We start from the raw sequence: 27,399 nt of genomic DNA, 5'->3' as shown, positions 1-27,399 counted from the left end.
TAGAAAAAAAATCTGATTTTTCCTTTTCTTTTCTTTTCTTTCCTTTCCTTTTTCTTTTTTCCTATTTCCCTCTATTGGTCGTCAAGGCCTTGACGATGACTGGCAAAGGTCCCTGGCAACAAGCGAGGGCTCGCAAGCCCTCGCCAGGGTGATGGCGTCTCGCCTTCCACCTACCATCACCGAGGCCCTACGTCTGGCGGAAGGAAATAGGAAATAAAGAAAAAGGAAAAAAAATTGTAAAAATCGATTCACGTGAGGAGTGTCGGGCCACAACATATAAGATGGTCGATATCCACGTTAGCGAATTCTCGGCCAAGATTGACAAAACCGCCAAAAAATTTTATGATTAAACTGTCCAAATCAAAAAGTTTAGAATGAATTGGCCGTCGTACAGTATGTTTAGGATTTTTTTTGAATAATTTTTTCTAAAATATAATAGTGCTCATGAATCAAATGACCCTTTTAATACAGAAAAATTAATGAAATCATTACTACGGGTGATGGCTCATCAGATGACCTTATCCTTTGGAACAGGCAATAGTTGTACATATATTATGCTTCCAATTATAATTTTCTTTCGTTAAACTAAAGAGCAACACAGGGCGGGGCGGATCCCTTTCCTTAATCACGGACGGCGCCGTGCATGACGTCACCGTGGGATATTCTAAAGTACCCCGGATAACGATGTAGGAACATCCTATTCAAAATAAGCAGGCATACAAGAATTCCATACAAACCTATTTAGTCCATTTAAACCGATGGGCGGGTTCGAATTCATTGCATTTTGCACGACCAAATGGTCGCTTTAACCGTTGCAATCTCGTTTGTGCGGAGCAAGCGGATGGGAAACATTCGCGAAAACATGAACTCAACACGGCGCGATGACAAACGACTCGAAACCCAACACAATTTAAGTCGGTGTCTGAATCCGATTAGATCATCACATGAGCATCTAGCCCTAAACCACTCACAGTGAGGAATTTGAGAGGACTTTGATAAATTCTCTTGGGGTGATTTTAGTTAGTTTCAGCCAGATAGGATGGGGCAGATGGTCCCAGACGGGCACTAGCATCACTGATTAAGCAAAAGGCAACCACCACACAATATCTACTTCCTTTTGAGGTGGGTGTGGGAGTTTGTATGCATGCCTCGGCCACCGAATGGTGTCTCTTACCTCAACTTTATCCAAGAGCCATTTCATGCTTAAAACAAAAACTCTCGTCCATGAGACATATTTGACCGCTTAACTTCGGAATGTCCAAGAGAAGATACAAACTTTTCCATCTAGTGCAAGTGTTACTTTCCTCCATTACAATTCCGTCGGAAATCGCCGTGTAGAAGTTCGTTTTCGGGCTTGTGTCGAACTAAGTTTGACCACATTGGGTATTTGAGGTGTTTGGTTCTTTGGTGATCGCCCTGAAAAGTGAGTTGGGGGTCGACTCCGGACTCGTCGTAAGAAGGTTATTCGATACACCGGTCGAGCTTTAGAAGAAAGGAGATTTGAGAAACCGAAAATGCCACTGAGTAACGATCTTGGTTTTGCAAAATTTCAACACCATACAATAAGCCAGTGGTCATTGCAAAAATCAGACAAGTTTGTGCTGAAATACACGTTAGTTGATGTAATTTGACAAAATTTAGAGTACCCACTTAATTTGGAAAGCATATTCAAATGGATGGCGAAATTTCCAAAATATTAGTTTTATTCTTTTTTTTACTTTTTCTCCATAACTTAACGGATGAAATACTCAAAAAGAACTTAATCACATTCAGGAGAATAATCAGGAAGGGCTACATACAACCAACAGCAATGCATCAATCAAATCCAGGAGAGACCCCTTTCTCTGTGCATTAGGGCGAGGGAAATAAATGAAAAAACAGATTCCCTAACCAGCTTCGACCTTCCGACCAAAAAACAAAAAAAAAAAACCAGCTTCAACGCTACGACTACAAACCATGCGGAAACAGGCTCATCCAGCAACCCGTGCTTACCGAAACAGGCTAAAAACGAAACAATAGAGGAATAAATTCGCAATGAGGAAAACCCAAATATCAAAACTTCAAACCGAGACAGCAAACCTTTCCCGTTTGGCGGGGACGAGTCCGAGCTAGTACCGTTTCCCCAGGATTATCCCGAGGACGACGGAGACGAGGGCGACTCCGAGAATGAACTTGAAGGTCATGGCAGGGGAAGCGTCATGGGCCTGAGCCTGCGTCTGTGAAGAGGTTGAGGCAGCCGGAGAAGAGGATGGTTCGGTCTTTTTCTTGTTCTTCCTTTTGGATGGGGTTGAGACGGGGGATCCAATATCCCTGGACTTTACCTCGACTTCACTACCAGCGGTCTCCTGCAAAAATAAGACGCGATTGTCAGCAAGGAAACCAAACCGAGGTAGTCGGAACACAAACAAATCATTACTGGGACACGGTATGTCAATGCTGACAATCCACACATATTACAAAGAAAGTGCATTGTCGCTCGAGGACGTTATGGAAAGAAGAGGATTTGAGGCCAACTCATATATACTTTCAGTTGCATATGACCCCCTCCTCTTCGGTGTGCAGCAACTTGTTTGAATGCACTTACACTCAGTTTACCGCAGCGTGGCATGAATTTGCACTGAATCGTATTTTTCCTGTTATATTGGATGGCTTCATCCTAAAAAAAATGACTTTTCTTTTCTCGGAAGAAACCGACCTTTTCTAGTAGTTTAGCTTCCGCTTGTCGTAATTTGTGATCGAGCTCGGCGACTTGCTGCTCCAGAGTTACAACCGCTTTGCTTTTCTCTTGAAGTTTTTCAAGGGACTCCTTTAAAGATGCTTCTCGTTCCACGAGTATTTCTGCATCCGCTCGTTCCCTCTGTCCCATTGAATAACACAAACTCCATTTAATACTGGTCCAAATCTCCAGTCAAAAGAGGTACTTTGAAGTATGGCAAAAGACGCCTATTCCTAGCTAACTAGTCTTGCTGGTGGCTTTCTGTGACCTCACGTGAATTAGAAAAAATAAACGGTACTCAGATTTCCTAACCTCTTCAGTAATGGACTTCTCAGCGATCTTCTCTTCAAGTTCCTTGAGACGAGTTTGCAGCGCAGAATTCTCCAGGATCTCAGCCTTAAGATTAACGATTTCACATTTTAAAGTATCTTCACTTGTCTGCTTCTCCTTTACTCGTTCTTCCAGCTGGAACATCAAAGATTCAAGTTCTTTCTTGGAATGGCCATATGTTTCACCAAGCAAGTTCTTCTCTTCCATTAGCGAATTTATCTATAGAATAAAACGAAACAAAACAAAACTTCCGTCACGAAAAACCATTTAAGAAAATTCCTCCCTGGGACCAATTGATATGATATGCTGAGATAAGAACATCAGACCTGAGATTTCAGTGATTGCCCCTCTGTAGTAAGCTGCAGTTCCAACTCTTCCAGTGCTTTTTTTGATGATTGAAGCTGTTCGGAAACTTCATCCTTCTCAGCTACTGCTGCTGAAAATTTCACCTGTAAATCATTGAGTTTACCTTCATAAGCAGCCAATTCCTCAGCAAGCTTTAGGTTGGCCTCAGCTAACCCTTCATTCTCCTTCTGTGCCTGACTTGACTTGGCCTGTAGTTCCTCAACAACATCTTCCGAATGCTTCAACTTCGATAGAGTCTCTTCCAGCTCAACCTTTTGCTTTTCAATAGCTGTAGATACTTCACAAGCTTGTTCTTCAAACGCTTTTATTTGGCCTTCTAGCACAATGAGCTTCTCATTTAACTCTTTAGCTTCTGCATCTTTCTGACTGAACCTGAGTTCAGCTTCTTGCAACTGCTTCTCTGCCCCCACCATGCGAGTTTCGCTAGCTGTATGAAGTTCTATAGCTCTAGAGTGCTGATCTTTCAGGTTGTTAATGTCACTGACATGCGAAACAAGCTGCTGAGCAGTGGCTTCCCTCTCAAAAATTGCTGTATTCAGTAATTCCTGGAGTTCATTCACCCTGTTCTTGAGTTGGACGTTAGTCTCAACCAACAGCTCATTGTCTGAAAGGGATTGTGAAGCCTTATTTTCAGCTTCCACGATCTGCTTTCTGAGTTCCTCAACTGTAACCTCCAAAAGAGCCGCTTTCATCACGCTCTGATCCAATTCTTCCTTCAAAGAGGCTGATTTTCCCGATGCGTCAGCAGCTTGACTTTCATAACCTTTTGCTTGGTCTTCAAGAATTGTCAGTTTCTCAAATAAAGATTTTGCCTCAGAATCTCTACTGGAGAAGCTTGTCATTGCTTCTTGGAGTTTCAGGTCGAAATCCCGAGTTACAGATTGATGCAAGGATTCGAGCTCCGAATGTTTCGATGTAGTTTGTTCCAACAATTTCACTTGTTGCTCCATTTGCTCCTCTGCAAGCCTAAGCTTTTCCAGGACTTCACTCTCTCTAAATCCAGAAGCCTTGAGATCGCTCTCTATGCTCTCTAGCTTCTCCTGTGTCAGACTCAATTCATCCCTCAAAAGCTCTAAAAGATTTTCTGATTCAGCAAGCTTTGTAGCGGAACTGCTTGATGCATCTTCTAACCTTTTCTTCTCCTCTGTAGCCACATTCAAACACTCTATCAGCTCTTTTTCTTTCTCCTGAGCTGTTTGCAGTGCAATTTCCAAGCTTGAAGACCTTGCTTGGAATGCCTCAACTTCTGATGCTAGTTCGGATGCCTTGTCAGAGACTTTCTTGGAATCTGCCTCTGCATCAGCACATTTCTTTTCCAAAGAACTCATCTGTTCTTCAAGCTCCTGAATTCTGTATTTCTCTGTTTCAAGTAACAATTCCAATTCACTTACCTTTTTGCCTGAATCCTCTGCTTTGGAGTGAGAGATCTGAATCAGATCTTCCAACTCAAGGCTACGCTGATGGGTCATTTTGGCACGGTCCTCGTGTTCAGCACATTTTCCCGAAATGCTCTTCAACTCCTCTTCAAGTACGGAATGTCTCGTAGATGAATGGCTCAGGGAAGCTTCTAACTGGTTAATTTTATCCTGGTATTCCTGTATTAAAGTACTTTGTTGTTCCCTTCCCCCCTCCAATTCTCTCAGTGTGGCAGTGAGTTCTGACACCTTAGCAGCAAAGTCTTCCAGTTCTCTCTCTGCATCATTGCTTTTCTGTACTGCCAAATTCAACTGTCCCTCCAGCTCCTTGTTCTTCTGTTCTGCTGCTAGAAAACGCGGCTCTAGCTCTTTCACTTGGGCCTTTGCTTCTTCCGCTGCTGCAGTCGAAGCTTGAACAATACTCTCAAGCTCCACATTCCTCTGTGTAGCTGCTGCTGCTGCATCTACAGAAGCACTATGGAGCTCTTCCAAGGATTTCAACTTCTGCTCAAGTTCTCCATTATTTGACAATGCCTGAGACAGAAGAGAATCTGCTTTGGAGAAGTTGTCTTCTGATAGCTTCAATTTGCTTTCGAGTTCTGCACAGAGATCCTTCATGAGTGCCATATTAGCATTGAGATCGCCCATAGTTACCGCAATAGCTTCTTTCTCGGTGACTACTTTCGCCAACTTTTCTTGCACATCTAAAATCTGTACCTCCTGGGCTTTTAACTGACCTTCAAATGTTCCCCTCATATTCATTTCCTCCTCCAGCTTTAATGTCATCTGCTCCAGTTCTTTAACCTTCGCTTGAAGACCATCCTTCGTAGATTCCAAAGTATCCTGAAGGGTTGTAAGATCTCCCTTCAGCTGAGATTCAGAAGCCTTTATAAGGTCCAACTCCTGCGTCAATTCAGTTATAGTAGCTTCCTTCGAAGAAAGTCTCTGCTCAAGTTCCAGCATTTGTGATTTTGAAAGCGTCAGCTCCTGCTGGACAGCAGAAAGTTCTGCTGTCGTTTTCTCAAGCGCTTCTTCCATTTTTTGATTTTCAGCAATCTTGTCATAGAGGCCCTTCATTTCTTCCTGCAGGGAAGTCATCCGATCCTCCATTTCTTTTGCACTCAGCTTTGCTACCTCTAGAAGTCGTTCGAACTCCAAGGCCCTCTTCGTCTGAGACTCAGCATGTGAACCACTTTCTTTGTGCAGCTCCTCAAACTTGCGTGCTTCGCCTGCTGAGCACTGGAGCTCATGCTCCAACTCTAGCAACCTCTTCCTTGAGTGCTCATGCTCAAGTTGAAGACCATCGAAGTCCTCTTTCACCTTGATCAGCTCCTTGTATTTTGCTTCCTGGGCTTCTAATGCCTGCTGCAAAGTGCCAAGTTCAAGACCATATTTCTCTTCAGCTTCAATAATCTGCTGTTGCAATTTCTTGTGATTATGTTCAAGCTCTCCATACTTCTTTCCACTTATCTCCAACTGCTCCTTTGTTTGTGAGACCTTATCCTTCAACTGAATATTCTCAGATTCGGTATGCTTTAATGCCCCAACCACTCTCTCCAATTCAATCTCTAGCTCTTTCATCTTCTCTTGGGTTTCTAGCAATTCACGGACAGAATTACTTGAACTTCTCTCGAGAGAAGATGTATCATGCCGTGACGAAGCTGATTCCACCATGTGGTGACCGTCCTTCCCTTCGAACGACTCTTTCTCTACTTTGATAAATTCACCGTCCAAGGCAGTTTCCTCCTCCTCTTTTTTCCCTTCCTTGGCAACAGGAGGCACGTCTCCATTTAAAGCCTAGAATAAGATCATCATTATTCATAAAAGTACCACTGAATGCATTCACAAAGGTTCCGGTTCAATTTTCTTTGTTTGCACACCATAAATTAATTTATCTCAACCATTTAGAGCTTTATAGTCTTTCATGATCCTCTCCAAACTAAAAGCTCAGAAGTATTGTGGCAACTGTATCTAAGGGACGGTTTGTCCTTGGCAATTCAGTATTTTAATAGAAAGGGAGGAACGTGTCACTTTAAGATTTGTGTTTTCAAGAGTAATTCACAAAAACCTTTGACTAGGAAACGATAGCAATCACCATATTACCATAAATGAAGTTGCAAAGGGCAATAGCTTTACCCATCTTTAGCTTTTTCTGAGAACAGGTGATCAGAACTACAAAGTTAGCCAAAGTATATAAATCCGCAGAATGTTCGGAAGCTCATCCTAAGTACATGCTAAGTGGAAATGAGAGTGAGTGAGTGACTTGAGAAGCCCATATTAAAGTTGGTAAATTCAACAGCAATATATAGTATAAGGCGTATAGCCAAAAAAGGGTGGGGAGGAATGCAGTCTACTAGCTACCTTAACAAGATCAGCATTGATCTCGCTTGCATCAATGGCTTTCGTGACAGGAACAACTGGACTGGTTGTTGTCTCTTCTTCCATTTCTAAGTGAAGCTAGAAGTACCCTTTTTCGTCCAGAGTGCCTGGCAAATTCATTCCAAGGTTACAATTAGCTATGCAAAACATAATTGGAAAACAAGAATAGCAAACTATGGATTCTAGGAGAACTAATAAAGATCTTATATGACCACGAATGATGGCCTTTGATAATTTTGAACAAACAAAACTTGTTACCATGCGGGACATTTGAACATCAGATTGTGGGAATATTCAGTCGAACTATTTCGTAGGCATTTATACAATCTAGATGAGTTGATGGATTGAAAATTGTACATGCACCAAGTCGTACCGAGTTCAGTAAAGATGAGGTGTTAATATTAGCTTCCATGCAATGCAATGCCATGCTAATATAAAATAAGCAAAAGCACAACGAATAAATAGACATTACATTATTCAACTGGATTGAGAGGAGGGCTGACAATATTTCGTACAAGATGACACAATCAGATGTGAAAACAAATAGGCTTTTACATTTATATTTTCTAAAGATGTTCTAAGAAAATCCAAGAAACAAGATAAAGATATAATGTGAGTCTTTTCGGTCCTTAAGAGGTACCATGTTTTATAATCTTTCACCTTTAGATAAAAATGCGAAAAATCACAACCATCAAATCTCAGCCTAGATGGTTGTGATTTTTTTATTTTCGATCCAACTGTTAAAGATTATAAAGGCATGATACCTCTTAGGGATCATAGAATCAGACAAAATCTCAAAAGTTCTCTGATAAAAAAAAAATACTCGGAAGTTTGTTAAAATAAAAGTTAGAGATCCATCTATCTATTTTTAAGCAGAAGTATACAGTGAGAATGATTAAAAGAATCAGATACACACATATATATAGTATACGTAGATTAATATTCTACTTCATTTTATCTTTCTTTAACAATTTTATCGGTAATTCATTAATAAATACAAAAATTCATAGAAATGACAATTTTCAGATTAAATCCATAAATTGTGACGAACATATATAGTAGAACAATTCTAATAATCTATCGCTCCAGTTTCATAGACAAAAAAAATACGCGTTGAGGTATAATATAACTTGCATTTTTGTATAACAGTAATATAATATAATTTGAATTTTGTACACCTGCATTACTCATAAAAAGATGTACACCTGCATCTGGACAATTGAAATAGAAAATAGAAAGAAATTCATTTGTCTCGAATCCCGTGCTTGTTTCGACTTAACCACATCCCACCAAAATATATAATACGGTTCGAATTTCAACAAAAACTACGAAAAAAATTATATATCAAATAATATATCAAATTTTTACATTTTCTGAAAATTTCACATGTTTTGAATTGAAAGAAAAACCAAAGCATGTTTGTCGCACTAAATAACAAATAAGAATCAATTCAAGATCTGTACTCTAAAAATACTATCTTAAAGAACAGAATGATCTCGGCTCATGCAAAATGCACGGATATTTTAGGCACCAACCATGCCAACCATGATTTGTACAGCGTACCGACAACAGCGACGTGGGATCCAAAGCGGGGTCCCTTCAATTTCACACACCCAAATCAGACACACATGCGCAGACCACGATGACACCTCCTCAAGATTCTTAGCTGCCAGTCTCATGTACTTTAAAACTTTAAAGGGTACACCGCTTTAAGATCTGCAACCATTTTCCATCTCCCATCGAAGCCTTTTCACGTACATATTAAAAATCCAAAGCAATTTACAAGCTTGTAAAAGTTTTCTTATAATACTTGAAAGTACAATTAATTTTGCATTTCGAAAGAAAGTTATGCAAATTTTTGGGCAGAAATCTATGTCCTTCAATAACCCAAAAAGACGACTCTATATCTCATGCAATAAGTTACAATGACCAAATCGAGAGCAAATCATGCTAGATAGCAGATGGTCCATGCTAAATTAACGCTACCCTTTTTCCAGACTTTGACCGACGGCAATGTGCGAGGATACCAACTAGACAGCGAGACTAGAGGTGAAAATACGACAAGAGAAAAAAATGGGAAGCAAGCAAGAATTGCTCTCTCTAAATAGGAATGATACGATTAGCATCAATAGAAAATATCCTGAGATCACATGTTGCATCACTATACTCCAGAACATATTTAATAAAATAAAATAAAAAATTCTTGTGATCGCAGACTACCGCAATCTTGTGATCTACGCATACATGTGAAGGGGGATCTCACGTTGTTACCGCGTCTCCTTCCAATTGAATTACCGCTTTTTTTGGTCACCCATGTTAGAAAGTCATTTGGAAATGAAAACTCCACCGTACAGCGTGAGCTACGCGCCATATATGCGCGACAAAAAAAAAAAAACCAAAAAAGGACCGCGGTTATTTCGAACCTAAGACAGGGCCAAGACAGCGACGTACACCTACCACCTTTCTATTTTCAGCAAGAAGATCCATTCCCTACGGCAAATCGATATATCTTACTATCATTTTAACACAGTAGGAAGGGCTTTGCTACTTATCATGATACCAAAACACCAAATGGATCGAAAGAAATACACGGATGGTAAAGCAGCGCTCTCTTTTGGGGAGAGACTCAGCGACGTGGAAAGCACGACTATGGTTTATGTAAACAAATCATAATTCGACCCCCAAAAAAAAAGTTGGATCATAAGCTCGCAGGGGGGTGGCGTGGTCCCAGGGAAAAAGAGAAGGAATAGTCTAAGTAAAACAAGCCCAGGGGTGGCCATCTGTGCAATTTCACCAGATAAACCAAAGAAAGCACGGTAGGCGGAGCCCACAATCAATGGGGGCAGATTCCCCGGTCTCTCTCTTTTTCTTCAGCCCTTTAGCTTTCTCTTTTTCTCGCTCTTCAATGGATTTCGAGATCTCTTCCACCGCGTGGGGACAGCTCCTTTGATTAATTGACCGATTAGCATCGCTTAACCGAAAGAAAAAGTTACTTCTACTGGAGAACAGCTAATCATCGTCACGGCGGAGGCTCTCCGGGACACGCTCGTCCGACGAGCGCAGAAACCGAAAGTGAGTGGCCGCGGCGGATGATTCCGGAAGTAGATGGATGATCTTCGAGGAGAAGCGAGAAATGGCGCGATGCGATTTAATTAGTGACATGCACCTACTACCACGGCGAGTGACTGGATCAGTGAAAAAGGCCGGAGAAAGAAGAAGATCTCGCGCGAGTGTGAAGATCTCCGAGGACTGAATCTGATTTAAGGGGAATCTGTAGATGCGAAGAAGAAGAAGAAGGAGGAGGAGAAAAGCTTCTGAGACTGAAGGATCGGAATCACCGAGATTGATCGTGCGAAGAAGCAGGGGGAAAACTGATTTGGATTCGCAGGGAGTGGCGAAATCGGACCACGACTTCCCGAAGCGAACCGAGAAGGAGAAGCCCAAAAAAAAAAACCACGGAGCAGAAACTGGAGATGGCGAAACCGGCGGCAGATCAGAATCTAGCCGGATAAGCATGCATACATACATACTATACACACACACACACACACACGAACGCCGGAATGAAGCTTAACGAACTACGATCAGCAATCCGTGTTTTAGAAATCCGGCGATTCCGATCGCGACGGGAGATCACACAGAACGCGACGCGATCATTATCCCCGAAGCGGCCAAGGCTCGAGCAGGACGCGGGGGGGGGGACACCAGCACAGACGGACGACGCTCACCGGCCACCGATCGGCACCGGAACCGCGATCGCGCCACCGGATACGGGGACGATACCAAAAGCTCAGCACACAGTGCGCGACGGCGGCAGAAGAGCAGCAGAACGGTCAAAAAAGGCCAAAGCGGAACGAACGAGAGAGAGAGAGATTGCCTGAGAGAGGGAGGATGCCGTTCGTGTCTCGGCCGGCGGTTTCCGATCGGGGCCGTGCTGCTGCCGCCGCGGAGCAGGGGGGAGAGAGATGATGGTGATGGTGTTGGTGAATGGAATTGAATGGAGAGAGAGAGATGAATAAGAAGGAGGGAGGGGAGGGAGTCCACTGCGTTCGTTCGTTCGTAGTGGCTGTGGGGTCACCCGAGCGGGTCCCACGCCCCCCACAGCCCCATCGGAGGGGAGAGGGGGGCCGGGGTCTCTCTGCGCGCTTGCCGCTCTTTTCCATTTGTTTCCTTCTGCGCTTTTACCCATTTGCCCCCCGGCCGGTGGCGTTTCATCCGCCGTCATTCCACCGCCCCTCTCTTTTACTTTTGGGGGAGAAACCCCCGCCCCGATATTGATATGACACTAGGGTGGCTTACAGGTGAACATTTGACTAAAAATCGATGCGCTGAGTGCTCGATAGTAATTAGTCTCTTTCTCTCTCTCTCTCTCTCGCGCTTTTTGGTGCGTTTGGTTCGACTTTTTCGCAAAATGCCCCTACATAAATTCAAAGGATTTTAGGTTAAATGGGTTCCGCAAAATGCCAATCTGTGTTTTGAGTAGACACTATCCTCGTCGACGATAACATATCCATTCTCGGTGCAATTGATGATTGTGATAGACCTCCTAGACGCGAACCTAGAGATGAAGTCGAACCCGTATATCCATCGCCGCGGTACATATTCCTGATGAACAATGGGAGGTATATCGTGCAGAAGATCAAGGGGTTAAGCAAGATACATGAGCTAATAGGGAACACAAGGTGTCGAAGGAGGTCGTCAAACCTCGGCAATCGCTGCTAAAGGGCTAGAACTGAGTTGCTCGACCCTAGACCTCAACCTTGACCCATAGCGATCCTAGACTCTCGACTTGCGCGATCTTGACTTTAACGATCTTTATCTCAGCGCTGTCAACAACCAGCGAACACAAAATAGTGTATGAGGAAGAAAATGAACAGTATTTTTAGAGGATAAGAGTGGAATACGCGATTATCAGTGAGCACAAGATTTGAAGAATAAAAAGTCATTAAACCCCACAATAGCATTCCAAAGATCCAGCCTACCTTAAGCTTTCAGATTTGCCAATGCTGGCATTTCCCCATAGTAGTTGAACAGAAAATTAACCGGACGCCCTATCTTTTTCCCCAAGGATTTCAGAGGCCCAAAGTTCCTTGACAGTTCTTAGGAAAGCTGAGCCAAATACACTCCTTAGATTTATGCCATTTTAACTGGAAATCCCCAAACTTTCCAATGAACCAGTGACGTGGTGAATGCATGGCCAATTTTCCCCGGGCCATGTTTGTGAAACCCTTGGATTAACCCACCAACCCTAATAGTGCTCTCACTTGAGAATGTTTAACATTGGAGTTACAATACTACTAAGTGTTACTGTTACGTTATGTCGAAAGACCTCTCTTATAAGTTAACTTCAGTTTACATACATAATCAAATAAAAAATCTCACCCTGCTCAGTGCGCAATTCGTTTCATTTATACCCATTTCGTCATCCTAAAAGTCAATCGAGAGCTGCTCTTTGTCCGGATCCTCTCGTCCTAGCAATCATTCTCCGCTTTTGTCGAACCAGGTCGTTCCAGTTAGAAAACAGACTACTCCGAGTCGACGTTCTCAATTTACTCCATGGACTGATGGATGGCGAGGAGGACATGTAGGTCATTGGACAATGATGCCAAAATATGAAAATGTTGGCTTTTTGGTCTCAAAGTGGCGGCCACGGGGCTGCCGACCAAAACCGCCCTTCCCCCCATGCGGCCAGAAAGACAGGTCAGGCGGCGACCGTCTTTGGCTTTGGCTGATAAAGACACTCCCTCTGCCCTTTTTGTAATTTGAGCCATTCCTCTATTTTATCGAACTTTCCAATCGAACCCCCCCCCAAAAATCAAGATTATACATAATTCCATTTTGGCCCCGTTTTAAAACATTTTATATGCATTTACACCCTTGCAGCAACCTGAAACCATCATAACTACATTGGTTTTTGACCCAAAATCCACTGCAATGCCAATTATTCTGAAAATAATTATTTTCGCGGCCGGCGCTGAACTCGTGATTATTCATCCGATCGCCGACTTAGTTATTCTTCTTTTATATACAGTGAATTATGGTAATTCACCAATTGCCAATTGAGATTAAGTAATGTTGGTTTTTGGGTGGGAGTCATCTTGTCTTCTGCTTTTAATTTCTTTTAAAGACGTGCTTTAATTTTTTATTTTTTATTTTTATTTTTTTGAGTTGTTTAATCCTCCATTTAAAGATTCAAGATTCTGGATTCATGTGGGAAGATCATTCATCTAACGTCATCGATTTTATTTTATTTTTTTTAATCTTTTAAAGATTTGCACAAACCTTTTAAGTTATCTTCATCTTTCTTCGTTCCGAAGATAAATTCCCAACAAGGTCCGACACACGTTTCGTGGTCAAAACAGTTCGATTGTGCTCATAATGTCTCCATGATGTGGAGCTATAAAAAAGAAAAATCTAAAATTAAAAGTATCTCTTTCACGCCTGTTTTTCCTAGCTTATTTTATATATAAGATATTTCGAAAAAAAAAAAATAGGGCTATTCCATAAATAAATAAATAAAGCACGAACCTTATCTTGAGTGGCAATTCTAGCCCGAACTTTTTTTGATTTCAATAAAAAGCACCAGCTTTTACTCGAGTCCCAAATCTGGCCCCCGTGATGTAAAATTTTCAAATTGGTCGGGCCAGATTTGAGATTTAAGTGAAAATTAGTTTTTATGAGACAAAACAAACTTTCAGGCCAGAATTGACAATCAAGGTAAAGTTGGTGCTTTTTTTTTTTAATTAGGCCAAAAAAAATAATTAAATTTAGCACCGATTTGCTAACGGTGGCAAAAATGTAATAAAATGGATTATTTTTATTTTTTTTTTTTCCATGTGCTGATTTTTCCCTCTTAAATAGGAGAAAAAGAAATAGAAGTTCTATGCGTCTAAGCATCCTTAAAGAGCAATTTTTAAAAGTAGGTTCTTCTCCTAATCACGTACCAAAGAAATTACATGCGTGCACCCAACGCGTGCCTTTCTTCATGTAGCAAAGGCACTTCTCTAAGGAACCAGTCACTTGAAATAAGCTTCGTTCCGTCCGACGATACACTAACCCTTTTGAGACACTAAACTCGACACATCTTCTCAACGCTCCGACATGTAAATAATTATTGGGTTCCATTTAGTCCTGAACCTATTGTACGGGTGTTAATTCGGTTTTAAATTTTTCGATTTTGCCAATTCAGTCATATACCCTCGCACGAAATTGAAATGTAGTCATTCCGGCCAATTTTCGCCGGAAATCGCTGACGTGGCGGTACAGTCGTCGCCGGTCGTCCTACATGGCACACCGCCATGTCAGCGATTTCGGCGAAAATTGACCGGAAGGACTATAATGGAATTTCATGCAAAAGTTCATGACTAACACGGTAAAATTGAAAATTTTAAAATTGAATTGACTTCTGTATAATATGTTTATGACTAATTGGACAATTTCCCTCGATTTTCTGAACGGACCCCAAAATTCAAGACTCGGGATTTGTAAAGGGTACAGATGGCACACTTGAATGTGATGGTAAGGAAATTTTTCAGTGAAATAGTCACCACTTCTTGAAGAATCTGGATGGGGAACTGTTTTTTTCTTTCAACATTGGCTTTGATGGCGTTGAATGCGTGGCGTTTACAAAACTGCAATGTGTATATATGTCAAGAACCCCTGAATTGAACGTTGAATAATGGACTTGGAATTCGGCTGATCGCTGTGTCAAGGGGCCGGCAATGACTCCTGAGAATAGCCAACCGGGCATTCCGCTCAGCAGCGACGCAACCCGGGATCCGAACCCGAGTCTGTCAACTCTAGACCTAGGGAGTTTGGATTACGAAGAAAGAGGGAAAATGACATAAATGATCTCTAAACTTTGGTCTAATGTTTAATGCGATTGCTGAATTTTAAATTTATCCAATACAATTCCTGAATTTTAACCCAATGTACAATGTGGTCCCTGAACTTTTAATTGTTCAATGTGATCCCTTAACTTTTGGTAAATGTTCAATGTAATCATTGAACTATATTGAAATGTTCAATGTTGTCCCTAATCCATTAAACATTTTCATATAGTCCAGGGATTACATTGAACATATATCAAAAGTCTAGGAACCACATTGAACAAATTAAAAGTTCAGGAACCACATTGAACATTGGGTCAAAGTTTAAGGACCACATTGAACAAATCAAAAGTTCGGGGACCATATTGAATATTGAGCCAAAGCTCGGGAACCATTGGCATCATTATCGCTTGTAATTCGCACATGAATATATCTATGATCTAGTGATATTGTGAGAAATTTTTGTCTAGGGAACAGGTATTATGCTGATTACTCCAGTTTAGGCCTAATTCCAAAAAAAAACACCAACTTTATGTTGAGGGACAATTCTGGCCCGAACTTTTTTTTGTTCCATAAAAAAGCACAAACTTTAGGTCGAGAGACAATTCTGGCCCGAACTTTTTTTTGTCCCGTAAAAAAGTACAAACTTTAGGTTGAGTGACAATTTCGGCCCTATTTTTTTTTTTTTTGTCATTAAAAATCACCAACTTTCATCATGATCCCAAATCAGGCCCCCTGTTGATTTTCACCATTGTTTGAGAAAAAAGGTTATGGTGATGAGCTTGGTGAATCTCGTCCATGGCATTTGTTGATAGGCAGTGGTCAGTTTCAGATTACGTTTGACCAGAGAGATTCAATCTGGAGATATTTTCGACTTGTCAGTGAAGTGAAGGAGATGAACAGTTTTACCGTTATTCTTCAAATTGTGGCTTAGAGAATAAGACAATAAATATTGCTTTAAATCCAGTTAGCAAGCCACGTGGATTTATTGCTAATGTGGAATAGTCAAGTTAGATAATCAATGGTTCTAAGTCAATGGGGTCCATATTTGGGATTTAAGTCAAAGTTAGTGCTTTTTTATGAGACAAAAAAAAGTTGAAGCCAGAATTGTCCCTCGACATAAAGTTGGTGCTTTTTTACTGGACAAAAAAAAGTTCGGGCCAAAATTATCCTTTGACCTAAAGTTTGTACTTTTTTATGAGACAAAAAAAAGTTCGGGCCAAAATTGTCCCTATACCTAAAGTTGGTGCTTTTTTTTTTGGAATTAACCCCTCCGGTTTATTAAAACAAAGTTTTTAAATGAAATATTCGGCATGAATGAAAAGTGGGCCCAGATGGGTTTGGGGGGGGCCCCGCAACAGGGCAGAATGTATAGATCTTGACTGGATCTCTCTCCTCTCTGGTTTTAATGCCCACAAAAATTAAGCTGGGACTGGTAGTTTTAAGGTATGGGGCCCAAGTTCAAAAGGTCAAACCTACTCACATGGTCAACCAAGGGCTCTCCCAAATACCGCCCAAAATGACGCCGCCCTAAACCCCTAAATAAAGCAAAAGTAAAGCGTAGGAATGAGTCCCATTGAATAGACAGGAAAAGTTGCAAAAGAAAAGAGAATTTGCTCACTCGTCCCCAACAACATGTCAAATTATATTTTGTCCCCCTCGCCGCCCTTCGAATACTTTTATGATTAAGCGGAAGACACGATTTTTCGAGTCTGTTACCACCATGGTACCTCAAATTCGTGGTACGGCCGCAACTGAAACTGCAGTCGAGTTGCGGCGATGCGGTTGCCATGGCTCTTATGTTTTTACTTTTTTAGTGATACGTGCTTTAAAACCACGCCCGCCTGAAAACTGGGCTGACGCAAATCTCTTAAAATCTGCTGAAAACCGGAGGCGATACCACTCTGAGGTCCAAATACCGTATAAAAAGGGGAAAATTACCAAAATAGTTCTAAATATATTATAATTATGTCAATTTAATCTTACACCTTTTTTTTGGTCAATTTAATCATAAACCTTTTATATTTGTGCTAATTCAATCCATCCGACCGATTTTGGCTGGTTGGGGCTGACGTGAATGCCGGCCGACACGGACGTAACAATTTTTAAATTTTAAAAAACAATCGAATTTTGATTTATTTTTTTTTTCCTCTCCTTCTTCCCCTGGCTAGTTGCCGGCCACTGGTCTGGCGAGGGTGAGCTCGCCCAACCATGGCGAGGGCGAGGTCGGCCATGGCGAGATCAAGCTCACCTCGCCGTCGCTGGACGAGGTCGTCACCCTCGCCATGGCCAACCTCGCCCGTGATGGTGAGGTCGCCCAGCCATGGCCAGATGTGGGCGAGGTGGAGCTCGCCCACATCTGGCAAGGTCGAGCCTCACCATGGCCATGGGCGAGGTCGGCCATGGCAAGGGCGAGCTCGCCCATCCATTGGCGAGGTCGAGCTCGCCAGTCATGGCTAGTTCAACGACCTCGACCGGTGATGGCGAGGTCGTCACCCTCGCCAAACCAGTAGCCGCCGAACCAGCCGGGGGAGAAGGAAAGCCAAAAAAAAAAACAAGAAAAAAATATAAAAAATTCGAAAAAATCTTTTAAAAATTTTAAAATTGCCACATCAGCGTCGGCCGGCGTCCACGTCAGCGCCGGTCGGCCAAAATTGGACGGATAGACTGAATTGGCACAAATGCAAAAGGTTTAAGACTGAATTAGCAAAAAAAAAGTCTAGGATTAAATTGGCACAATACAATAAGTTTAAGATTGTTTTGGTAATTTCCCCTATAAAAACTACAGCATCCTTTTTCACGGTCAAACCTGTTTCGAAAAGCTTTATCGAACGGTCTCGTGTATGAATCGCCCGCCATTTCCTCCGACTGTGAAACTAAATTGGTTTCTCATTGAATCCACCCCTTCTAGTTCTTGCAATGGAGACAAACGGAATGGACAGAAGCAAACGACAGTCAAATGTGTGATGTTGTAGAGGCAGACGGGCACTCGGGGAAACAATGACAATATCTAAGTCAAATCAAACAAAGATAAACCTCATCACTAAAAGGCGAGTTTAAGTTAAAAGGCTTGCCCTTGAACATCAAGAGATCAAATTCACGAACCGGGGCTGAAGATCATGGATGTCTAATTAGATCTGAATTCGCCGTTAGAAAAATCCATCCTCTTAAACCAGTCTTGCGTTTCGAGTTACTTGGTCTTGCATTATATGATGGATTTCATTCACTGTGGATGTTTGCGAGGAGATTTCCGCGTGATCAAGCAGCGAATGCCGAGATTAGATTACTAAAATGCATCAACTCTCAAATCAAGTAACAAATTGGAAAATCAACGAGAACTCGGCGAAAAGTTATTCAGAGAGCCTCCTTCTATTAGGCAAGTAATAAACTAAGCAAGTCATATCAAACACGGGTCCGTGCACGTGAGCTTTTCCAAACCACCCACAACTGGCCTTCAGCCACATTTTTCTTTCAGAGTTTCACATTCAGAAAACCCCCGCCGATTTAACTCGGGTGTTCACCGAGTTCAGATAATCTCACTCAAAAGCTATATCAACAAAGGTCGATCCAACACCAACTTGATTTCCTGAAAGTACGCATGGACACAAACAAGGCTAGCAAAGATTGCCAGTTCAACCATGTCACTATATTGTGGTTTGTAGAATGCTAGGTGAGGGGGAAAATTAGATATTTGGCATACATTATCTAAAGGTGCCCAGACAAATCAGAATAGGCGATCTGACAGATAATGTGATTAATGCTGAGCCAGTGCAAATGAGAATTTGAAATCATCGCTCGAGAATATGCATATTGGGTACACTTGAAGGAACCAAGCAAATGTTGGTCCTAAAGCTGCAGCAAAAGTCGATTAATGGAGTACCAGTTACATTCACGAGGAATAGCCAACCTACACCTATCAGATGAAAGCAGAAGAAGTTCTCCCATGCCTGGATGGGTTGTTCTCTACATGTACAAACAAGATTAAATAGTAAAGACGACAGTCGCACCTGCTCACCAGAGACAAACATAAAACTTGGCCCTGAATATCTCAATGCTGATGACGTTACAACATGCGGCCGCCAAATAACTTCGGTTTGGACGAGGGTAGAAATATCCCCGAGCACTTCCTCATTAACAAATCTGAACAGAGTAAATACATCATGATGCTAACAGATAAATCTGTCAGTAAATGCACCGGAATGAACTGGTCAGCAGCACAAATTGCAATCATCGTGTGTCCGCAAGCAACTTCAGATTTCTCAGCTCACCAAAACTTAATGTTTGGAGGAGGTACCAAGCATTCAGAGTCAGAATCCTATACTTGATCACCTAATCACTACTTTAAACCAGACCCAGATGGAGGATTCTGATCAAGTCCCCCCGGAATGAACACTGGCAACTGCTTTGAAGCCGCATCCCGCTTAAACCGAGATTCACGTGGTAAATTCAGTGCCACTCTCTCGAAAGCCTCTCTAGAACCTTGACTACCTTCGGCTCTCAAATTATCCCTTACTGGGACGCTCAAAAGTGGACCACCAAAGAAGATAGAATCCCCCGTGTATGTAAGTTTCTCTGCCTGCTGCACTGACGATACTGCCTCAGAAGATGAAGATTCCTGCTGCGGAAGCTGTCTTCCATAACTGCTCTTTTCTACTCTAGGATTTGGCTTTGTCAAGGTCTGATTGGATAATCTATTTCGAGCTTCTGAAGCAGATACAGGGACCGAGATGTATCTACCTGCTTCTTGGTCCCAAACAACTGATGTCCTTTTGACATCTCTAAGAATAGAGTGGGCTGGAGCCGATAGAAGTAATGGGTCAGTGCTACTTCCCTTTTGCACCGTTTTATTATCAAATCCTAGTCCAGGATTTGTTACTGGATTGTTCAGACCAGAATAAGTTGCCCCGGAAGTCACAGGCCGATCAGGAACAATTCCAGGAACTGAAACACCCAAACCATAGCTTTGCGGTAGAGGGCTAAGCGTAACAGTCTCGTGAACATGGCTCGGACTGCTCATGCTACTTGCACTTCGAGTATACAATTCACTCTCTTCCTGGCTACCCTGACTAGGAGCAAACGAGTTCCTAACCTGAGGCATCCTCAGATCGTTTTTAATTTCCTTATTGGCCCCCATGTCGGTGCTCACACTACTTCTCACACTAATGTTTTCACTAGAGCTTAAATCAGTATCATGTAAACGCCGACCATCAACAGGTCGCAATACCGAGGACGATGCCCTAGCTCTGGCTGCTGCTCTCATGGCATCATGAGAATCCAATTTGGCGAGCTTCCATGCGCTAATGCGAACTGGCTTTTTCAGAGCCTTCTGCCCTCTGTCTACAATTCCAGCTGCATCTGGGTCCACAGTTGATGGAACCATCCCAGGCTCCAAGTGAGGTATAACTTCGTCCTGAGCGGTATAATAGCTATGTAAGAACGCAACAACTTTGTCGAAGCTTATTACTGGCATATTGGAAAAAAATGCTTTTCTGCAATCAAAGCGAGACACCCACACAAGGGAAAAACCATGCACATGAAGAAGATGGTATGATATAGCATGCCACCAGCCGAATGGTTGGGAGGTTAACGATGAAAAAACGTTGCCTAAGGAAATCTATGACATCCAATACATAAACAAAAAGAGTAACTTCAACTTGCACAAAAGAGGGAGAATGATGATGAAAGATAGAATCAGCACTTAAAGAGGAAAACAGATCATGAAAAGTGCAAGCATATCAGCGTTTTACCGAGAGGGTAACAAACCCTGTAACTGATCAGTAGGGAAAGGCAAAAGCGCATCACGATAGAGAACATAGGACAAAAAGCACTGGACCTTTGTAAAAACGATTCAGTAAATTATTTCTGTGTCAATTAACTTTGGAGACACTTTCAATTTAGTCACATCTCAGCATTTGTCACTTGTTGGACAGATATTTAATCCGATTGAATATTCTAAAAAGATCGGTTAACTTATTGAAAGTGATCTCAAAGTTGAGTAGTCAGCCATCTAAAGCCCTACAGGGACAGGAATCTGCTGCAAAGGATATGCCATGGCGCTCACTTGGATCATTACGTCAAACTAGAATGCACCAAAGTTAATAAAAACATCATAGACACTGAGGAAATACCTGATAGTCCACAAAAACTCTTGGAGGGGTGCACCATGAACCTTTGTACTGCAAACCAAGAGAACTGCCACCACTGAAGCCAGTTGTAGCAGATCCTGATGGAGAATACAGCACATTAGGAATTTCCTCATCTATGGATGCTGCTGCAGGTGCTTCACTCATGGCCCTCATTGCCACCACATACTCGTAAGTTGTAATTCCCTAGGGAAGAAAATGGACCATCAAGTTTAACAAAGAAAAATAATAATTCAATCTCCTATTTCTTTTAAATTCCAGTAGCTTTCTAAAACAGTGGTTTTGAAACCAAATGGAAATGGCAGGTTTAGTCATGAAGCAGGCTATGCCTGGTCCAGTTGATCCTTAAGAAACAAAATTGGTCAAAACATGGATTGGACTGGCATTCCCTGGTTCAATGGATCAAGCTGAACGGTTTTACCACGTTGAACCGATCCAATCATCTGACTCTTCTAATAAAAGACGAAACAATAATCTAGGAATAATAAGCTGAAGTCCATGTCAGCACACTTTCCTGGGATTGTTCAACCATTGGACCAAACATTTGCTCATGGATTGGTATAAACTTTTTACATATCAGGCAAAATGCAGATCTAAACACTAAAAGAAAAAAAAACGACCAAAAAAATTTCCAACATTCAACCTGTTTGTGATTGGGCATTCTACGCCCATCTCAAAATGGATGGCCACTTCGACCTCAATCTTAGGTGGAGAGTTTAAACATTATGTTGAACTGGTGGCTTCACTAGTTTAAGCGGTACGTGAACCAGTCTCTTGACTGGTTCTGACACTAGTCTAGATTTAATTAGACAGTACATAACCTGCATGTTTAACTTCCCCATGGAGTTAAAACTTAGCTTCTCCAGAACAAGAGACTCTACAGCTACAAACGATCAGGATATCTAAAATAGTTGTTTACGATTACACAGTTTATCTGCTCACCTTCCTAATCAGTATCATGTGGAAGAAGAAAAGTTCACCTAAAGGTACACAAGCCAACACAGACACTGCAGTACAAACAGCCTGCACGCAATATAACAGTCAATTAGATTTAGATTTGATGACTAATGCACTGCAGTACAAACAGCCAGCATGCAATGTAACAGTCCATTACATAGATTTGATGAATAGCCTAAGACATTACTGACAAGAAACATACCACCACTGATGCAAAAGGGATCCGAGAAAAACCATTTCCAAGCCTGTCAACAATTTCAGTCTCCATACTTTTCTTATTAACGAAGCAACGTACAAAGATAGCAATTCCAACTCCCGCCTCAATGACAAGCTGAGACAAGCAATGGCATCGTTAGCAGTTGAGAAACAATTTCTTTAAAATGAATATTCACTGTACTCACCCAAAGCAAACTAAAGGCCATGAGAGATATGAAAGTGACATAATTTCTCCGTCCCACACAATTGTTAAGCCACTACAGCAATGCAATATGGGTTGAGATTAGCCAACAGTAAAAATAGGTGAACTTCTAATCATCAAATAAAGTCAAAACCAATTTAAGTTATATACTGTACCCGACAATGGTGATCAAAACCATCCACACATTTATCACAACTTCTGCAATGTTTGCTGAACTTGCGAACCTGCAGGAAAGAATATATGTCTCATCCAGCAGACCAGATAATGGTGGGACAAACCACTTTACACATACGTAAGAGCATACACAAGTGTGTGGAATTTTTCAGCAGATGGCATAGAAGCAGTTCTCATCCTTCTGCAAAGGATATGATCCATGGTGCCAGTGATAGGAGTGGATACTCATTCAAGATAGAGGCTATCGCATTGACTAGCCAACTGATCAATGATAGCAACATCGGTTAATGGATGGAAGTGGCAGCACTGATGGCTAGCATGGCAGTGGTCTTAGAAGGCAACTAGCTGGCACTAGCGGTGCTAGTGCTAGTGCTTGATGCCAATGATGATGGTTTGGTGGGTAAGTGTGGGCGTCTGTTGGGTGTGTGCTTGTGTATCTGCCTAGTGCGACCATGCTGTGAGGCCGCTACCTCAGGCAGCCTCCAACGTGAGGTCACCCAAGGTCCACAACCTCCATAGGGTTGCTGCATATGAGCATGCGGCCACGCAAGAGAGAGGGAAGGGGAAGGTTTGCAGCTTGAAGAGGAGCGCAATCTCATGCTGGAGCAGTTGACCACAGCAGTTGTCGTAAGGTTCTCAAGAGAGAGAGTGAGATGAGACGGGGAAATGGGGAGCTACACATGAGAGAGACACTCAAGCAGGCGAGGCCGACAATGGGGCAGGCAAGTGGTAGCGGGCGCGGTAGGTGGTGGCTGTCGTGAAGAAGAGATTAGTGTATGGGTGTTCAGGCTTTTATGGTTTGTGGTGACTTAGGAATTATGTTACTATTCTTCGCTAATGGCTTGAAAGCATATTATATGAAAACTCAAGAAATCGCATCTCGCTAGGCTATTATTTTATAGACTCATTTTTCAGATTTGTATCCATTTTCTCTGGCCTGGGTGTTTGAATTAAAAAGTAGGTTCTTGACCCACTTTGCCACATCTATTTTAATTCTTTCTCTACCCCTTCAACTTTGTAACTTATATTCATCCATAATCACAACGGAGTTGTGATCAGGAATAGCACACAAGTATGCACAATGGACGGATAAGAGGTTTTACCAAACCTTCTAAGCTATATAATGAAATGGCTCAGAATAAATTCCAACAAACTTTCTCACTAGAACAGATATCCATACAAAAACTGACTATGCATAAGTGCTCATTAAGGAAACTGTGAAGTAATACCAAAATGAAGCCACACGATTTACCTCAGCATTACACAGTGTGCAAAACAAAGCATCTTCAGCAGTGCCCTCTTGCTCAGTCAAACCATTCTCATTTCGACAATCTTCACGCACAAATAAAGCACACAAAATTCCTCCAGTTCTACAACCAGATTTCCTCGCGATGGGGGTGGGATTCGAAGAAGTATCTACTCTCTCCACATCTCCATCCAAGACTTTCTTACTAGTATAAGTTGGCGCTATGGAACTTTTGGAAACTGATGATGGAGAGGAAAGCACACCAGCACCAACTTCATCAAGATTTCCAGAAGGGTCCATTGCAGACAACCCATTATTCTGGTTAGTTTTAGTTCTGGACTGTGGGTCAAATCTTGACATAATGCCAGGATCTGCAGGGTTAATTGCAGTACACCGGACATAAAGAATGAAAACAAGAAGTGCCTGCAATGCCAGCGGGGAAAAACAAGACATATACCTTTGTGAGAACTAAATAACACTTGCAAAGAACTAAATGAAGCAAAATATAATGTACTGGCTATGATAGCAACTACTCAACAGTCCGGTCTTCTCATTGAAAGACCAAAAACAAAAATCCTGAACTCCAAAAGCAAATTAAGAACAGCCCATAAAGGAGGGGTAGAAATATCCAAATAAACTAATATAAAATCACATCAAAAAAATAAAGATAATGAAGATGGGACAAGAAAGCCTCAAAATATAGAGAGAAGAGTTTTACATACCACAGGTGTGTAACTGCCAATCAAGATGTATTCCCACACACGTCCTCCAAGGAAAGGTGCAAAAAAAGCATAGAAGGCGATAACCAGTAAGCAGAACACAGTAATTGCGACAACCTACATAGTGAAAATTCAAGCTCTTAGAATATCATGTCTCAACCATAATATATAAAAGAGCAATCTAGGTGCCAGAGTAAGTTTGGCAATGATGAATGCTTTACAATAGAAAAAGACTAGAGGACCACCAAAGATCTCAATTAACAAGGCCAACTAGAGACAATTTCAAGACATCTAGAAAGTTGTGTTAGATGTTTTAACATATATTTTACCCGAGAGATTGATAAAACATTGTCAAATAACTCAAGGTTCTTTGCCAAGCTGTTGAGACCAGCATACAATTTCATACCCAGCCGTCCTCTCACAAGTCACCACCGCATCTCGGTCTGGTGGCATAGGAGAGAGAAGGGAGGGGTGGTCAATCCCTGGAAATAGCACAGGGCCTGTGGTACTCCAAAAATCTAACCAATCAATAAACAATAACCAGCGCTCCTCTCTAAGAAAGAAAATTTCTTTAACATAAAATCGAGCGGTAATGTGGGCGACAGATATCCAAGCCCCAGCACGAGCATAAAAGAGCAACGGTGGAATCCCCAAAAGAACAAAAGAATGAACGTTGACCAAAAAAATACCACTGCGAATAAAAGACCTCACGCTCCAAAAGAAAATCAAGCATCCGGAAGTAGAACCAAAAGCAGATTGGCAAATCGAAGAGATGCAAGAATCTATCTCATTCCCTCTAGCTACACTTTTTACATATCTTGTTACTTATATATCAAGTTGTCTTGGAGATGGACATGAAATTGTCCAACTCCTTGTCTCGTCACTTTTTGTATAGTTAGCACACAAAAGTTTCCCTAAACGACCAATAAAGGACGACTTTCTCATCCATGTGAGCTATTAAGAGAAATGGTAGTTTGTATTTTTTAGATGGTTATGAGTAACATCCTTTAGAACAAGGAAAGTTGCATATTATTGATTGATGTATGGATCCAATTTACCAAAAACTGTCCCCCCGCAGATCATATAGCTTTGTTTTCTCATATCAGCAAATTTTTTATTTAAAAAAAAAATCATAGAGACTAGAAGATTCCACAATCTCATACTCGCCTGTTTTCGTGTTTCTCAAACTACGAACGAAAGCTCATCTCACCAATTTCTCACAAGCAAACCAACGAAAGCTTCACAGCTCACGGCACTTCTTTCACCCCCAAGAGTTGCCTATGTGAGCTTTAGATATCTGAGTTAGCCAGACTAAAGTTCACAGAAGGTAATTCTCCAAGAACGCATCTTCTTATTTACACACAACTATATCCGAGGAAGCACTAAGCAGGCGGGGATGGGCGATCAAAGGCGGCGATGAGGCAATCAAAATCAGCGGGCAGCAAAGAATCCTTGTGCCCTTTCCTTAGCTATTTCCCACTTCCTTTTCAGCAAGAGCAACACAGACGGCCCATCAGAACCGCGCTAACCGTACTTCAACTTAGAAATTGCAGAAATTCCACCGATGGGTGCTCCATTCGTATGTCCACAAACCCAGTTTCACCACCCCCCCCGGGAGCACGCTCTAAAGGCAGACGAACCACAAACCGGAAACAGCTCGTCGAAATCTACGAACACCACGCGGGACCTCACTCCCTCTCCCATAATGCCTCAGAAAGCAGACACTTCAAAAAAAAAGAGGAGGAGGGGGGGCAAAAAGCGCGCGGGAGGAAGCGAATCACAGTCCAGCTCACACGAACGAGCAAGGAACTTCACCAGAAACGACAATGCGATGGAAGAGAGCCAGCCGGGGGCCAATCAATACCTGCAGAGTGTGGGCGGGCAGCTGCCATCCGTGCTTCCTCGCCATTTCCGCAAGACACAAAAAATCTCCGCCGAACGAACGAACGAACGAACCGAGAACCCTAACACGCCCACCGCGAGCCCCGCCACCGAGCGAGAGAGAGACACACACACACACACACAGAAAGAGAGCTCCTTTACCGAGTCAAAGCCATAATGACCCCTTCGTTGACGGGATAATGCCGTCCGCTCCGGCCACTGAGCAAGCGCCCGCTACTGCAACGCGACGAGGTCCGCCGGCACTACGGCCGTGACGAAGGAGGAGGAGAGGAGCTGCGGATTCATGGAATCAAGAAAGGAGGGGAGCGGTGGAGATGCGGAGTGAGAAGGAAGGAGATGAGAGAGAGAGGGGAGGGGGGACAGCTTTTCTGCGCAAAGTTGCGAGTGACCGAGAAAAAGAAAAGAAGAAGCAAAAAAAAATATATAGGGTTAATTATAAAAGTTTATATATGAATAAAAATATATATATAGATATAAATAAAAACGAACGTTAAGTGGGGGGAAGTTATAGGGTACGGTCTATGTACAGATGAGATGTGTACGAGTATTAGGTGAGCAGGTAAAGTTGTGGGGGTGAGTTATTAATTGTGGCGGGGGTGGGGCTTTTGGTGGGTCCCACTTTTGTCGTTTTATTTGTCTTTCCTTGACGACCTATTTGATCACAAAAATTCGGAAAAAAGAAAAATTTTAGATTAACACCACGAAAAACTCTAAATCGGAACATATGTACCCCAAACTAAATTCAAACTGATTTATCTGTGATAAATTTATCATATGTTAGTTTCCGTTAAATTGCTAATTTTGA

The 27,399-nt window shown here is 42.1% G+C and overlaps 2 protein-coding genes across 3 annotated transcripts; both read right to left on the bottom strand.

Annotated features, from left to right (window-relative positions):
• Window positions 1-1,745: 1,745 nt before the first annotated feature.
• Window positions 1,746-11,102, bottom strand: LOC115677047 (uncharacterized). 2 transcript variants are annotated; one of them, XM_056316790.1, is made up of 6 exons: window positions 11,084-11,102; window positions 7,189-7,313; window positions 3,373-6,624; window positions 3,029-3,265; window positions 2,696-2,857; window positions 1,746-2,345 (listed from the first exon to the last, which is right to left on the bottom strand). In XM_056316790.1, exons 2-6 carry the CDS (start codon window positions 7,270-7,272, stop codon window positions 2,109-2,111), a joined length of 3,972 nt encoding a protein of 1,323 aa, XP_056172765.1. In that variant the 5' UTR covers window positions 7,273-7,313; window positions 11,084-11,102; the 3' UTR covers window positions 1,746-2,108. The 2 variants fall into 2 exon arrangements, with proteins under 2 accessions (XP_056172765.1, XP_030455951.2); XM_030600091.2 differs by lacking the exon at window positions 11,084-11,102 and having other exon boundaries at window positions 7,189-7,361.
• Window positions 11,103-18,810: 7,708 nt separating this feature from the next.
• Window positions 18,811-26,956, bottom strand: LOC115677132 (probable protein S-acyltransferase 19). The gene is made up of 9 exons (XM_030600201.2): window positions 26,557-26,956; window positions 24,696-24,809; window positions 23,980-24,396; window positions 22,709-22,777; window positions 22,537-22,608; window positions 22,338-22,466; window positions 22,121-22,201; window positions 21,164-21,364; window positions 18,811-20,445 (listed from the first exon to the last, which is right to left on the bottom strand). The coding sequence occupies exons 1-9, from the start codon at window positions 26,599-26,601 to the stop codon at window positions 19,372-19,374; spliced, it is 2,202 nt and encodes a 733-aa protein (XP_030456061.2). The 5' UTR covers window positions 26,602-26,956; the 3' UTR covers window positions 18,811-19,371.
• Window positions 26,957-27,399: the final 443 nt, after the last annotated feature.

The sequence above is a fragment of the Syzygium oleosum genome, unplaced genomic scaffold (assembly GCF_021117445.2).
Source record: "Syzygium oleosum isolate NSW1041296 unplaced genomic scaffold, Sole_v2.1 Sole_v2.12, whole genome shotgun sequence".
Lineage (NCBI taxonomy): Eukaryota > Viridiplantae > Streptophyta > Magnoliopsida > Myrtales > Myrtaceae > Syzygium > Syzygium oleosum.
Note: the sequence above shows the minus strand (reverse complement) of the source record. Positions and strands in the feature narration are given on the sequence as shown.

What these genes read in the sequence shown, in the direction of transcription:
- LOC115677132 (XM_030600201.2), bottom strand. Translation starts at nt 26,601, where the DNA reads ATGGCGAGGAAGCACGGATGGCAGCTGCCCGCCCACACTCTGCAG. An exon ending in TCCCTTTTGCATCAGTGGTG is followed by an intron (nt 22,202 to 22,337) that starts GTATGTTTCTTG and finishes TATTGCGTGCAG; the next exon opens with GCTGTTTGTACTGCAGTGTC. An exon ending in GAGTTTTTGTGGACTATCAG is followed by an intron (nt 20,446 to 21,163) that starts GTATTTCCTCAG and finishes TATACCGCTCAG; the next exon opens with GACGAAGTTATACCTCACTT.
- LOC115677047 (XM_056316790.1), bottom strand. Translation starts at nt 7,272, where the DNA reads ATGGAAGAAGAGACAACAACCAGTCCAGTTGTTCCTGTCACGAAAGCC. An exon ending in GGCAATCACTGAAATCTCAG is followed by an intron (nt 3,266 to 3,372) that starts GTCTGATGTTCT and finishes TTTATTCTATAG; the next exon opens with ATAAATTCGCTAATGGAAGA. An exon ending in AAGCTAAACTACTAGAAAAG is followed by an intron (nt 2,346 to 2,695) that starts GTCGGTTTCTTC and finishes TTATTTTTGCAG; the next exon opens with GAGACCGCTGGTAGTGAAGT.